The sequence below is a fragment of the Nycticebus coucang genome, chromosome 17 (genome assembly GCF_027406575.1).
Source record: "Nycticebus coucang isolate mNycCou1 chromosome 17, mNycCou1.pri, whole genome shotgun sequence".
Classification (NCBI taxonomy): domain Eukaryota; kingdom Metazoa; phylum Chordata; class Mammalia; order Primates; family Lorisidae; genus Nycticebus; species Nycticebus coucang.
The window spans coordinates 25,979,220-25,995,184 of record NC_069796.1 but is presented as its reverse complement, the minus strand read 5'-3'; the positions used below and the strand labels follow the sequence as shown (position 1 = coordinate 25,995,184).

At 41.9% G+C, this 15,965-nt stretch overlaps 1 protein-coding gene across 3 annotated transcripts; it reads right to left on the bottom strand.

Moving 5' to 3' along the window:
* Window positions 1-2,012: 2,012 nt before the first annotated feature.
* On the bottom strand, window positions 2,013-13,106 carry CTXN3 (cortexin 3). 3 transcript variants are annotated; one of them, XM_053566869.1, is made up of 4 exons: window positions 13,006-13,106; window positions 11,505-12,179; window positions 7,616-7,693; window positions 2,013-3,947 (listed from the first exon to the last, which is right to left on the bottom strand). In XM_053566869.1, exon 4 carries the CDS (start codon window positions 3,891-3,893, stop codon window positions 3,603-3,605), a length of 291 nt encoding a protein of 96 aa, XP_053422844.1. In that variant the 5' UTR covers window positions 3,894-3,947; window positions 7,616-7,693; window positions 11,505-12,179; window positions 13,006-13,106; the 3' UTR covers window positions 2,013-3,602. The 3 variants fall into 3 exon arrangements, with proteins under 3 accessions (XP_053422844.1, XP_053422845.1, XP_053422846.1); XM_053566870.1 differs by having other exon boundaries at window positions 11,505-11,856; window positions 13,006-13,101; XM_053566871.1 differs by lacking the exon at window positions 7,616-7,693.
* Window positions 13,107-15,965: the final 2,859 nt, after the last annotated feature.

Sequence of the window (15,965 nt, the reverse complement as noted above, 5' to 3'; positions counted from 1 at the left end):
CCCCCACTTGATTTTTCTGTTGAGGACTCTCAGATGTCCCACTCCACCTGTGTCCTTCCCACATAGGTTCTAGCTGCCTGGCCAGAACCCCACATCCGCACATCTGTTTCTTTATTTTATGATTTTTCTCTCCTCTTTTCCTTTGCACATATCTAAAATATCTCCATTCTCTTAGGTCAAGATCTAATTTATTTTGTACTAATAACTGACATTACATAAAGCTTTATGCCAAGCACTTACACACAGTCACACCTGAGCCACTGTCTCCTGGGACATTCCCTTCACTATTTTGGCCCAGATTCATCTTTTTTCTATATTTTAAGTCCCAGAGTATTTTTTTGCTCACCCAACTCTATAGAATCAACCCCTAGGGTTGGAAGGTTGTAGCAAAATCCATTTTGAACAAGCCCCCAGGGAGACTCTGGAAGTTAGGTTGACCTAAGGTGCTAGAATATTGACTACTGCTATTTGTATTTTTCATATTGTTGAATACATTTTACCATGATTATGTATGACTTTTATAATAAAAATTCCTTTACATATTAAGTTCTCTAATTAATTCCGATGGGGGGGGGGAATCATAGGCCTACATTGGTCATTTGAACAATGATTCAGTCAGATGCTTTTTTTCTGCTTTCTTTCATTTGTTCTGTCTCCAACAAGGTAGAAAAGTAGGAGGTCTTACAATTAAGTTCACAAACTCATCCCAGAAAAAATGCTACATACCTCATTGCTGAATATCATGATGGTCACCTTGAAGTATCCCCCTTGGAAAGCTATGCACTGATGCCAGCACCTAGTCCCTGCTTCAAAGCAAGATTGGAACTCTTTTCTGGAATGACCATCAGAGCTGTCATTCTACAACACATGGAAACACACAACAACAATAATGAACTCCATTCAGCAAGACAGTGCCACACATCAACACGAACACAGCTGTGAAACTCAGATATACTAAGATATGAAACCTTATTGAGTTGTTTGTACAGTGCTGCCAATGTAAGTGCACAGTGGTAAGTTTGTGAACTTAGTTGTCAGATCTCATATGATTGTCATTCCAGAAAAAGAATTCCAAAATTGCTTTGAAAAGTAGACTAGGAACTGTCATTGCTGCATAGCTTCCCAAGAGGAGTACTTCAAAGGTGACCATAGTGATATTCAGCAATGAGGGATGTAGCATTTTTTCTAGGATGAGTTCATGAACTTAATTGTCATGCCTCCCATATGCAAGAGCAAGAGTTAGCCATATCTCTTTCCTCTCTTTCCAGGGTTGATAATTCCAGGTTCAAAGCAGGGGCTTCATAAATACTCAAGTGACTCTGAATAGACTCTCAAGAGAATAAGACAATATTTAATGAAGACATATGACATAATTATATTTGAAGGAAACCTTACAATTAGGAGACTAAAGAAATATGTCTTAGTAAGACAGGAAAAATACTCAGGTGACTGAAGGGACCACAAGATGACCACAAATTAGCAGCAAATATTTTCCTTTAGATCTAGAAGCAAAGAACTTTTGAAAGCATTGATAAACCTGTAGCACGTACAAATCACGGGTGGTGCACTCTTTTTGATTCAAAACATTCTTAGAATAGTTATGTTTAATTAAAAATTCTACAGCTGAAGAAGAAATTTGAGTAGCCAGAGACAGTTAAGAATCCAAACTCTCCTACATTACTGCTGGGCATGTAAAATGATCAGCTGCTTTGGAAAGCAGTCTCATTGTTCTTCAAACAGGTAAGCATAAGAATTACCACCTGAACCAGCAACCCCACTCCTGGGTACATAACCTAGAGAAGTGAGAACATATGTCCATACAAAAACTCACACACAAATGTTCATAGCTGCATCATACAAAATAGCCAGTGGATAAATAAAATGTGAGCTATCCAGACAATGGAATATCATTTTGCCATGTGAGGGTTTAAAATACTGATTGAGCTGTGACACGGTGCACCTTAAATAATGCACACTAAGTGACAGAAACCACACATAAGAGGCCAGACATCGCATGATTTCATTTATACAAAATATTCAGAATTGGCCCATCTGTACACACAGAAAGTAAATTAGTGGTTGCCAAGGATTGGGAGGAGGAAGGTAGTGACTGGGTATAAGGTTCTGGAATTTGATAGTGATGAGATGGTAGTGCAATTCTGTGAATATACTAAAAATCACTCAGTTGTGTGCTTTAAAGGGGCAAATTGTATAGCATATAAATCATATTTCAAAAAATCTTTTATTAAGATAAACAAGAAAGGAAATAATCAAGAGGGCATGTGGGGAGGAGGGGGAACCCAGGCAGCAGGAAACCGAAGAATGTAAAAAAAAAATATATATATAGGAGGCTAGAAAGCTATTTTGCTAAGGGCTGCCTTTGGAGGCATAATCAACTTTTAATTTTTTTTGTAATTAGAAAAGATGATGACTAGCTGAGGAGGCAATTGGAAGCTATGGATTATAAGTACAGCCTAAGGGGTTTCGTGTAGATACAACTTTTCCTACCAAAGTTGGAATAAGAGGTGTTAACGTGTCCCTCTTCAGTGGACTTAAAGAGGGCTTAGAATAGGTTTATCTGTACAGGACAATTGTGGGAGCCCTTCCTGAAATGGCAGAAGGATAACCTTTCATGCTCTTTGCTCATTTTTTTCTCTGTGTCGTGGAAAAATGTTAAACCTCAGCATTCAGCACAGCACCTCGCCTCAGTGCATTAGTCCTGGTGAAATAAGAGAGCAGACACTTCTGTTTCTTGAAAAGTTTTATTTGGTGACTATAGTCAATCATAAATGCACATTCCTCTCAAGACTGTTAAAGACTTCTCCTCTAAACAATTAACTTTTTATTAAAAAAAAAAAAAAACTTCGAAGCTACAGTGGCAACCTATTATTTCCATTATTTGTGTAAAGAAAGTAAGTTCAGGTTAGGTATGGTTCCTGCTATGCATATCACTATTAATATGAATACATAGAATATACATGGCCTACCAGATAGGTTTTAAAACTCTGTAGCCTCCATATTCAGATTTATTTGAAAAATAAAACATCATGCTCACTCGTATTTACCAAGGACATGTCTTCCAGGATTTCCCATCGCTTCCCAGCACTCCCTGCTTTGGGAGAAGCAAGTAACGGCTTTGGGTCCATTCAGCACAATCTTCCCCACTCTACTGAGGATCTAGATGCCCCTCACACAAAACAACCTGAGAGACATGACTACAGCACGGAAATCTCTGTTGGCTACAAGCAGGTCTTTTCTTGCCTTTTATTCTCTGGTCAAATAAGATAGGGTTGGTTTTATGACAAAGTCTACATGAGTATTGATGCTCTTGGTTTCACAATCACACACGGTCAACAATATTCATTCATTTATAGAGCAAATATAGAAATGTAAACCTCCTTATCTGGGGTAGATAACATAAACCTCCATTTCCAACATCCTTAACTGTCTTTAATCCAACTATGTGTTTATAGCATAATGGATTGTGGTCCTAGGACTAGATATTGTCAAAATGTGATTTGTTGAGAACATTGACTAAAGGGAATCCTCACCCAGCCGGAGAGCACTTCAGTGCCTCGGGAGGAGACCCTGCTCTGTCCCTGCTAAGCAAGGGCATGGTCAAACTGCCCTTTCTCCAGGCCTTCAAGTCCATCAGCCCAGGTGGAGGTTGGCATGCTCCTGTAAGGGTCCAGGAGAATCCGGAAGCACCTGACGATAAGGATGCCCAAGAAAATAAACAACAAAATAACAAAAACAAATGTCGTTTTCTGCTCCAGAGACATGCTAGAATCTGATGACACGTCCTCAAGGGGCACTAGGGGTGAGGGGACAGGCTGTGGCCCATCCATGGTGCAGGGGAGCCAGAGCACGGGGCCTTCTGCTTTCCTCCTCATCCATCATCAGTCTGCAGTGCTCATGGCGGTTGCACCCTGCACAGGCTGAGTTATCTGCAGGGAGAAAGAAAGAGAAGGAAAAGGGGTAAGGATCAAATAGCAGCCTTATTTTCTGGCCTCACAGTCATGTTTTTCAAAGAGAAGAAGCAATCTGTACACCAGCCTTCTTTTCACCAGACATACTTAATTCTGTATAATTATGGAAAAAATACTTTACTCTTGCATGAAATTACCAGATTGTTCTCAGAAGAATCACCTGGGGCCAGGAGGGATGAGCTGGGAATGCAACTATAATATAGAAGATGAGAAATGTACAAGGTAATATTGACCCCAGGGCATGCTGTCAACTTGACATCCAAACCCAGCCTCCCCTGCCAAGTCTCTTCCAGCTCCCATATTCTATTCCTCTCACATTCTGACCATGGTAACATTGAATGAGTACGAGCTATGTGCCAGGACTGTGGCTAAACTTGACAATTATTAGCCACTCGACTCCTAGCTCCATGGAAGCAGGGACATCGATAGCCCCATGGCAAGGAAACTGAGTCTAGAAAAGGTGCGCAATGTGTAAACTCTCCCAGGGACCCTCAGGCTCAGATGGACTCTTGTCTCCAGCCTCCTGCTAAATGAGTGTGGGACCTTGGAGAGGTCACCGAGCTGTGAAAGCACACGTAGAAATGCCTGCGTATCTCATGGTGCTATAGTAAGATTAAATGTCTGTGAAAACCCTTGGAAAGCATACAACGAAGAAAAGTCAACAAAGCAAATTGTTGCTTCACTTAAGACACCACGATGGAGCATTGCTGCTTCTCAAAGCTTTCAACTGCCTGAGCCAAAGGAGAGGGGAGGTATCTCAGACTCCCAAACCATGAAGTTATTGTTGCTTTTTCTCTTTTCTTCGGAAAACAAAGTCCAGCCTCAATACTTGACCCCGGGAATCACCCAGAGAACTGAGCTAGAAAAAAGGGATTGATCGACTGCCTGTTTTTAAAAGAGCACTTTTCTTTATAGGGCTCCCTACCATTGAAGACTACTGGGGAGAGAGGAAGAGAAATGAAAGGACATGTTTCCACCATTTCCATCTTACTGGTGGAAGAAATGAGGTGCCTGAATATTGCTGTTTGTCTTTAAAGGCAAGTCAAAGTGTATACAAAACTCATGAAAAGCTTCAGATGCAGAACTAGATTTATTTAAATAAAACTTCGTAAACAAAAGCATATATATTCAATATTACTAAATAGAAAATCATATGACATTTATTGTGAACTTGTCTGTATGAAAAATTAGATAGCAGACTCGTTAGCTATGGAAATTACCACAGATGCAAAAGAAATTATGCATGATGAAAATAAGCAACAAATAAAAATAGAATTTATGTCCTGAAGCATCAACACAATATTTCTTCAGTTAACTTATAATCATTGCCTTCAAGTACAGCACTGGTAATCATAATAATAGTTTGTGTGTATAGTGACACTTCAAAGTTTATAAAATCATAGTTGAAAAAAAAGAGAGTTTTTAAAAGGGATCACAATCTGTAACTGGGAGGAAGGAGTTACCAATTTGGGGATGATAAATCCTTTTGGCAGCACCATCACTTTGAATTTTTTTAAAGGCTGGAATTGTTGCAAGATTCATTTATAATTCATGTTTGTTTTGAGGGAAGATTGGGATGAAATTTGACTATATATTTTTTAAATAAGCACTTTAGGAGTACAGAGGATGTTAATGGGCTGAGTTTGGTTTTGGTTTGCTTGCTTCTAAGCACCCTCCCGGCTGCGGGTGATGATCCCCCAGTGGGGAGGGCAAAGGGGGGAGGGGCAGGAAGTGAGGTTCGAGCCTCCAGTCCAGCTCTCCTTAGCCATCTGTGCCACCAAACGTACCCACAAGATTTAATCATACCAAATAGAAAATGCTCCAAGGATTGGGTCAGAAGAAAGGTGTCTGATATAGGAGCAGAGGCCCAAGCCCTCCCTGGCGTGTTCCCTCTGCCTTTTCATGTCCACTGAGGACCCCCCCACTTTGACCCCTGCTCTCCTGGCTGGATGACTAGCATACCATCCATGTCTATTTTCTCTCCAGCCCAAATGAAGCCAGCATCCTTTTCTTTGTCCATTCTTAGCATGCCTGGGACAGACATGCATTTCCAAAAAATTCTTTAGGAAAACACTTCATAATCCATAAAGAAAATATAAAGAAAGACCATTAACAGTATAAAATGACAATATTCAGAATGGAGAACCTAAGTAAAAATAAAGGATAAGGATTTCTGAATCTCTGAAGCCCAAGAAAGCAGGGAAGATCTGAATAGAGAACCTTTGGAGACTGTGAGATGAGCCCTCAGCACAGCCTGATGGCCCAGCACAGCAGTGCCCCATTTATCCCCCCTTACAACCCCCAGTGTCTGCTTGATGAAAGCCACCTTGAGCCCTGAGCAGCCTTCTCAGCCCTCTCTACAAGGCAAAATACCAAACCCTTTCTCAAAGCACCACTTCACCCTTCCCATGCTTCAGCCACGACTCAGCATTTAGAGCCAGTACATCATTCCCTTGGGGGCTTCAGTGACAGGCAACCATTCTAGAAATCCTAGAAAAAATATGTTAGTGGGGCCTGATTCAGATTATCTGCCACTGCTGCCTCTTCAGTCTCCCGAGAAATGACCCTGGTGCCCGGCTTCTCCATAAGGGATCCCAGCTATTGGAATGATTTAAAAAATCAGTTGTAACTTGTTTTACTACCCCAGGCTAATTAAAAGGTTAGATGCCAATATATGGTTAACCCTCTTTTGCAGGCTGGTCACCTGTTCTAACAAGCCTGCTAGCCATAAAATATAACATACATTCTCTGACCTCTTCATCACCAGCCCCTTCTAGATACACCAAATTGATGAGCAAATAGAGGTAAAAGATTAGCACATTGGGAATTATAAACCTCTTCTTTCCCAGCATACCATGGTGCCTGATTTCTCACAAAAATTATTTCTTTTGGTCAAATTAACAAGGCCTCCTTTGACAAACAAGGAAATTGACACATTAATGTATCAACAGGAATTTGTCTGGGAAGACCATTCCCACCTGAAGGAAGGGGGAATGTGGTATGGCAGGGAGAAAGGGGATTAAAAGAAGATTTTGCTGGGTATGAGGGACTTCTTGAAAGGCCAGGAGATAGACAAGGGGGCTGTGAGCAGGGCACCCAGCTAGACAGCCCCTGGGAAAGGATGAGGGATGATGGACAAAGAAGAGATGACCAGGAGATGGTTTTAAGGAAGTAAAGAGATCCAGAATCAAACGCTGCCTATTTCACAATTTCATCTAGGACTAATGAAATCCTAGGAAGAGCCTGCTTGATTTTAAACCTATGATCAACTAATCAATAATTCACAAATTTGGAAAGTTCAACAGTATGTTTAAGCTTGAAGGAAGCCTCAGCTATAAGACATTGAAAAAGAAATAATCACTTCACTACTACAATACAAAAATATTCAAAGACATATACATTTTTAAAGTATCTGTCCTAGGGTAAAAATGCCTCTTATTCATAAAAATGATTCATGGAAAGTGTCCATAACTGCTTTCAACTAAATCATGAAATCTTTCTTTTAGGTTAATAGTGAAATCTGGGCCAGTGAATTATTTCAGAAGATTTTTGAGACGATCACTCTAAGTCTTCATAATAACAAATGGCAGTTATTTTAAGTAGAGAGAAGGACCAGGGTTACTCACGGCAGTTTCAGTCCTCATGGGCTTCTCCCATCACGCATCACATCCGCGTCTTTCCTTTACCAGGTCCGTTTGTGTGTGCTCAAGAAATAAAGTCTAATTTTAATACTGGACCAAGAAAACCTTAATTAAAAGATGCCATTTTCAAAAATCACACAATACGTCCCCGGACTCCGTGATGTTGACAAAACGTAAATCACCCTGATTCCTTGGGAAGCCCCAGTGAACAGTCCATCCTAACCAGGCCACTCACACCACCAGCCACTTGCCTCCGCTTAGAAACGTTCCGAGTGGCCTTCTTTTCCTGTGCCCCTACTTCCTGTATGTGGCACCTCTGTCCATCTCTCTCAGCCCAGACATTCTCTCTCCTCCCATCAGAAGACCTTTGTACCCCAGCATCCACAGCCCATTAACCCCCTCGTGGACCTGACACCCTGGTCTCTGGACCACGTGGTCTCTGGACCACAAATTAGGTAGGACCTACTGTCACAGTGGAATTTTCGAAGATGCTAATTTATTTTCATAACTTCAAAAAGGCATAAACATTAAACTACACTGATTCCCCAGTTTTGTGACCGATATATTGATAAGAATAAAGTTACGTAGACTGCCCCTGGTTGGTCGGTGTATCAGCTCAACCTGACACCTGCTGTCCTTTGACCAACTCCAGGTTACCCACCTCATCATGCTCACCTCCCTGCCTTCCTCCGACCTGTGGAGCTTCTGCTTCTCCTTCAGAATGTGCACTAAATATCCCGTCCTCAGTAGGGCCTTCCCCTAGCAAGGGGATTCATTTCCCCAAGGATGAGGGCGTCTTACTCTGTCTCCGGAGACATCACTGGTGCTCTGTGACAGCACCGATTACAGAACAAGTCTCAAGGGTATTTGCCTCCTTCTCTTAATCAAACAACAAGCTCGAGGAGGAATTCCTTGCTATTCTGGGATCATTGAATCTTTCAATATAGGTTAAGTCAAGTCTCTCTAGCACCTTATAGACCAAAGAACCAAATTGAAACTTCAAGCCACCAGCTAACTGATGCAGAGAAAATAGCCTGTCATCCAGCCAAACTGAGATGCTATACCCTAAATAAAATATATTTTTTAAAAAATCACAGGTTGTTCAAGTCATGGTGACACTTTAATACAGCATTCATGATTTTAAAAGCAGTAGGTTATTTGGCTCTTTAAATTTTCCTTGGCCTCCATGCTGATGGGTAAGGTCTGCAATATAAAAAGCAGTCAGAAATAGTTACCCTTCTATTTAAGAGGTCAACCCTTTCTTACCTAATCTGCTTTATGGTGGGGAAAGGAAGCCATTAAAAATATCCTGAATCCAAATGCATTACATGGAAACTATTAATGTCAACCTGTTCCCTTCTCAGTCTCAGATCCCTTGGACATTTTATTTCATTAGCATCTCATTATACAATTTCACAGTAAGGAAAAATAGTTTCTCTGAAGAACATATATCTTAAAGCAATGACATATTTCTTTTCCAATTTTTTAAAGTGACAGCAACAGAATTAGTCGAGTGCATTGGGAACCTTGTTCTGCAGAGTCACATGCAGGCACTTAGTTTGACAGCCTTGCTTTTGTGGTCATCAGCTCAAGAGCCCAGCCTCTTGCAGTGAGTCACGATGATAATAGCTGCGGTAGTTGTGTATCCCACCTAGCACATAGTGGGTGTTCAATAAATAGGTGGTGATGAATAGATATTTTCTCTTTACACCATTTTGTGAAAAATGAGATTTAGTTCTACCTTCTGTTACTCAAACAAAGGAACAGAGATTATAAGTAAACTGCCCAGAATCATAAAAATCAGTTACCAAAAGAATAGCACCCCACCCCCCAAAGAATTCTGGATCTCAGATTTTTCTCTGGCGTGTTGGAATGAGTTGAATGTCCTCGTCCTCCAGCTGTTATGGCACCTAGGTGCAGTGAAGCAATGCTATCTGTAGTTAAAGTACTCCTAAATCACATAATTGCCATGCCTAATGCTTAAAACTTCTAGGTCAAGAAACCTGGTGACGTGACTTGACATGTTTTCACAAGTAGGTATAAAAACAGACTATTCATTGAGCAAGAACACTCATGGGCTTGTCCAGTTTACAGTCACATGTGATGGACCAGACACTTTGTCCCATAAAGACATCCTATGAACCATATTTATATTTATCTGCCAGACTAGTGAGACCGATTTGTAGACTTTAAGAAGAAGAGAACCGGCTAGCTCAGCAGGACTGAATTTGCAGTGATTGGCAGATAACCTTACTCAAAGTGCTGCATTATTCTGCAACAGCTCTGAGGCTTGACTGTTGAAATGTTAACAAGGCTTTGAATGATTAAAGTAATACATATCTTGATGTTGAGGCTAAGTAGAATCAATCTGTTCTTTTAGAGCAAAAGCAAGCCTCAGATGCATTCTTGTTTGCATAACTGGAATCTCCAACCTTCTCACCCACCCCAGACTCAGAAAACTTGCAGATCACCCTAGGATGCGTGTCCCCCAACAATTGTGAGTCCTCCAGTCAAGCCACCTCATCGTCATTCTAGAGAATCAAATCATGACATAAGCAAAATTTATTCTCCTATAAATCTTTTGGAAATTCTGCATGTTAATAGGGTAAACCGTAACTCGAGTCCTAGGATATACAGACACAGATACAAAATGTTTCATTAAATCCAAATAATGCATGGCTCTTTTGTGAACTAGCCAATAACTTCAGGTAAAAGTTTCCTGGCTCTTCCTAGGTGCTTCACACATTTTTTGTTGTTGGCTCCCATTATTCCTTTTTCCCAAGTACAGCCCTCCCATTCCAATATAATTGCCTTGATGCTTTAAAATTCACAGCAGGGCTAAGGATAAATATTATCTTATACACTTTAAAAAAAATGGATGCAAGGCTACTAAAATGCCCTCAAACACTGACTTTTAAAACATGGGACTTTGGTCAGCTACAAATGTCACCAGGAAGTTTCAGGACTATTGTGAGTCCCCTCATCCCGTGCTGCACTGGGAGCGGTGGGGGGTCAGTTCTCTGCTGGTTCCTGCAAAGGTGTCCAGTAGGCACAACTGCTGGGGTTGGGCGTGGACCCTGTCCCTCCCCTGTCACTGCTGCATGTCAGCGCTGGGTCAGCAGGAGACCTTTCTTTCCAGCCTGAGCCCCAGCCTCAGTTTTACTGTCTTCATCTTCCTCCTAACACCTGCTTGTAGAGTTTTAAAGGGACTGCAGGAGAAGGCTGCAGCCCAGCTGAGAACATCAGAAAAACACCACGGAGGGTGCCCAGGCAGTAACTGGTGGTATCAAAAAGGCATCATTAGCAAACCGGAACTTGGAAACTCCAACAATAAACCCGACCATTCCACCCTGTTTCCTTTCTTCCCCTGTGTGTTTCCTAGTGAAAAGACTACTTGCTGATACCCCAGAGGCTAGTGCTGCACGCCGCTCATCACCCAGGGACGGTCAACGCTGTCACTATGAGTTGTTGGGCCGTGACCCTTTGTAAACAAATCAAAACATCCTTGTTATATTGTGGAAGTTTGGATGTTTTAAAGGAGCGAAAAAAAAATGCCATCATGGGCAAACAGCTTTCAAGACAAAAATTACTGCAGCTTAGGAGAGAAAAATGCCTGTTTTACTACTACTTGTTTTCAGTATCAGTAACGTTATAAACTTGAGCATGCTTTAAAAATAAAGGCATCATTACACTTCTTCCCCTCCTATTAACTCTACCCAGCAACTGTTTAATGAAACAGACTTTAACTAACAGCTAGATCTAAATTCAGAACTTGGATCCAAAGGCATCTATGCGATGACTGCTCATGCATACACTGCAAAGTTAGAGAAAAGCATTCCATTAGCCCATCAAAGATACAGCTTCGGTCAAGTACCTGGGTCTGGCTGAGCAAACACTCGGTCCATTTCCTGGTGGAACAGTTACAGGTAGTTACAACCCTCTTTAATTTCCATTCTTCCCGACCACGCTGTGTGAAAGCTGTAGACAATGGTAGCTGCAAGGAGTTAATGGCACACCCCAGGTCTAAAGCTGCTGTTTCAGGCTTAGAAACTTGCCATTAAAAGCCCAAGTTAAAGCAGCATCGTCTTCCTGCGTGAGGCGTCATTAGCGGCCACTACAGCTGCTTCTTTGAGGCGAGCCACGATTTCAGTTCTGCCTCAGCAACTCTTCAGAGGATTCTGCTTCAGTGAGTAGAGGCAGGATCCTCGCAGTGTGTCTGAAATCATCTTCAAGAAAACATTAACATTCAGAAGGAGTACGGGGTGGGAACACATCACTGGGCATTCCCATACCTTTTCAAAATCAAAGCCATAAATCTACCAGGGCTCTGTCTTCTCTATTGATTGTTGACACTGTTCCTCTTTGGGGATGTCAATTAGCACCTCCCAGCAACGAGCCTCCATATTGATTGTGGTTTATGACCTTCAGGCCCACTCAGGTCATGGGGAGGCTTCGAGGGAAGGGCATCAACTTAGCACTTCAAGGGGGAGCTGAAGAAAAGGCTCCTTTTCCTACATAAAACTAAAGTGACCTTTCTGAAAAGCAGGATCTGTGAAGGCGAGGAGGTAAAAAACCATTTTTAAAAAATCATATGTTCACCACCTGTGTGAAAATTTGCTAGGCTGTAGGTTGCCAACTCCAGTGTTCCTGGGCAGCCTGGATCACTATGGCCTTGGCAGGTCCCTCACCCCACACAGGCCGCCCGAGACCACTTGATGAAGAAAGCAGACAGACCTCTGTTGAGAGAAAGTGCTCTCATTCCACAAATTCTAGTTACCTGGCACCATACTTAAATTACCTTCCTTGGAAGGTGATAATAATTTATAATGCCTAAATAAATTTGGGAAATATTTTAGGATAAAATTCTACATGAAAAAAAAAAAGGCTTTTCTAAAAAGAATTCAGCATAATCCTTTAAGACGGAACATCCTTATTTTTTGGCAGCTCACCATTTTCTTTGTTGAAGCGGAAGCACGGTTAGTAACAACACACCCACCCACCAAATGGCAGGGTGCGTGGTATTTAAAGCTACCTCTGACTGTGCCTGTCAGCTACGCTGTCTCTCCAGCCCATACGAGAAACTGGCCGTTACTCAGCGGCTCTAGGAGACTGGAACCGGCTCATTTCCCAAGTAGGAAAACCCCATCTGCTAACAACAGACAACAACGCCCTCCCCCAAGCCTCCAACCCTTTCAAATCAAATGCCCAGCGTTAGGATCTAATAATGTAAGGATCAAATGCATGATGTTAGAATCTAACCCCAAGAGAACATGAAAGTTCTTTCCCCCAGTTTTCCTGATTTTTAAATGAATTTTCTTTCCAATTAGTTTTACTTAGCATATTTTCAGACACATACACACACCCAGCCCACATACCATAAAACAATGGGATACATGAAATCCAACAGGGCACTGTCATTCAATACTAACTGGTAGCCCTTGCTTGTGTTTTCAGTGACCATCAGTGCTGGAAGAGGGAGCCTGTTTTGGCAACGCCAACCCAGTGTGGTTCAGGAGTCATTCTGACCCCACCCTTGCTTGTATACTTATCATTCCACGTGGTGAGAAAGCATTGTATTAATAGTTAGCAATGAGCCTGGGTTTTTGTGGCTTGCCCAGCCAGAGAGGTTTCCTCAGGTACTGTTTTAGGCGATAGACTCATAGCGGTAGAAAGGAACTTGAGAGGGCCCGGGGCATCCTCTAGCTGTTCTGCAAGCTAAAACCATCCCAAAGAGACAAGAGCCTGGCCTATTTTTAAAAGTCTCCAGGGAAGTAGATTCCATAACCTCCTCGGACAACCTCTGTTTAAACTAACTCCTCTGCTGCTTGCTTAGTCTAAATGGGTTCATGCATTGCTTTTCATTCTGTCCTTGCTGCAAAAAGCCAGCTGTAAACTACCTTGAAATGGTGTTAGAGCGTTCCTCCCCCACCAGGGAAGAAGCCCAACTGGATAAACCAAAAGAATTGATCCAGTGAAGACCAGGCTTTATGCTTGAGCCAACTTTAAATATTTTGTTTAAAAGAGAACTATAGGGAGGCGCCTGTGGCTCAAAGGAGTAGGGTGCCGGCCCCATATACCGGAGATGGCAGGTTCAAACCCAGCCCAACCAAAAACTGCAAAAGAAAAGGATAATTATATTAACAATTGGAATTATTATGAAAGAGACCTCCCCATGTAGCTGCCTGGTATGAATCATCATGAATTGTATAAAATTCCAAAAGAATGAGAGGGATTTACTAAATTTGAACATTTCATAGTAGGCCCTGTTTCTTTTATCTTTAATAACCTTTATAGCTCTTCCCTGCATTCTTTCCCAAATTTCTGCTCTCTGACACAGATAGCCGAGAGTGCTGCCCAGGCCAGTGTCAGGCAGAGAGATGTGGGACTGTGATGACAACAGGATGATTTCATGACACATAAATGGCTACCTAGGCTTCTGTTTATCCATTCTGATCCCGGGGGTTCTCTGGGGTGCTAATTTCGTCCCTCTCTTCTTCAACTATATAACATCATGAGTTAATACTAGTTAGAAACCTATCTTAAGAACTTTTCCTACATTCTGATTTCCAGCCTAACTTTTAATGTTCTTTAGCTTATCCTTTTTTCCTAAGTGTCCTATGATGTCCTTTTATATAAAGAAACAGACAAGGAATATGAAAGAAGAGCTCCCTAAGCCATCAGGCTTTATGCCAGCACAAGGCTGTGTTATTATTATTACTGTATTTCTTTCTGACTCTGCCTAATTCTCGGAATAAATTGAATCAGTCCTCTGTATCAGCGGGAGTAGTGAGCAATCATGCCTGTAATCCCAATACATTTATTTGGGGGGACAGAGTCTTACTCTGTTGCCCTGGGTAGAATGCCATGGCATCATAGCTCATGATAAACTCAAACTCTTGGGCTCAAGCTATCCTCTTGCCTCAGCTTCCTGAGTAACTGGGACCACAGGTGCCCGCCACAATGCCTTTTCTATTTTTAATAAAAATGGGGTCTCACTCTTGCTCAGGCTGGTCTCAAACTCCTGAGCTCAAGGCATCCAACCACCTTGACCTCCCAGAGTTCTGATATTATGGGCTGCCACATCCAGCTCATAACAACATTTTGGGAGGCTGAAGTGGGAGGAACTCTTGAGGTTAGGAGTTCCGAGACCAGCCCAGGCAGCATAAAGAGACCCTATCTCTACAAAAAAAAATTTTTAAATAATTCTTGATATGTCTTTCAAAATACAAACACTAGATAAACACTAGGTTTTTATCACTAGACATTTTGTAAAAATCTCTTTTTCTTTCCTTTGTGTATGTTCTTTCTTCACTTTTTTCAAGTAACATTCATTAAGTTCACACGTAATGTCAGATGTGATCTGTGTTAGCTATTGCGAAGATTAAACAGGATGGGTACCTGGCCTCTGGGCAGGGCCCTGAAGAGCTGAGCTTCCTGACAGCCTGGCCCTCTCCACTACATCCCACTTCCTAACCTCCCCTCCATGCGCTCCCAGCAGGCGTCTGAATTCTGTCCTCACCTTTTTACAGGACCTGATTTCACAAGGTCACCAGTGCCTTCTAGTTGCCTCAAGTGAAAGAATCCCTCCAGCATTAGTCTTCCTGGCTCTTTGGCAACATTGGATGTGCCTGAACACCCCCTTCAAGAAAGGCTCAGATAAAAAGAACACGTGGACTCAGCTGAGTGCTGGGAACGATACTCACATCTCAGCCTTCGGGACCACTTTCCCTGGCTCCCTTCCCTCTTCATAATCTCTCTTTCACCTTTCAAGGCTCAAGCCAAGCATAACTCACGCACCAGCAAATGCGAAATGAGGGTGGAAAAATAGGCAGGTGGGGATAAATGTTACTAGCCCCACCACTTTTCATTCATTTTTTCAAGGAAAATGTGCTGGCCAGTTTATGTGTGTTGTTTTTCTAGTTTTAAAAAAATCAATAAATACCATAATATAAAGCTTAAAAAAAAATCAAGATTAGTTCTATTTCGAATATCCCTCTGCTTTTCTAGGTCTAAGTGTATTTATCCACTCAGCTTTCTTCACAGGTCAGTGGACATTCAAAGCACAGGGGAATAGTGGGGAAGGTTTAATAATATTCACACCAAGCCTATAAAGGAGGGTCTATACTTTAGCATTATTCAAAGCAAGCAGGTTAGAGTCCAACTGCAGATTGGCAGCCTCCGGGTTTGATCTTTTCTTGAATGCCTTTCTGCATACATCACATCTGTGTTAATGCTGAATGCTCCAGGAGTAGCTGATAAATCTAGAACACAGAAGCACTGGGAAAGAAGACAAGGAACAAATAAAGTGGCAGCTCTGTGAAAATGGATGTGAGGG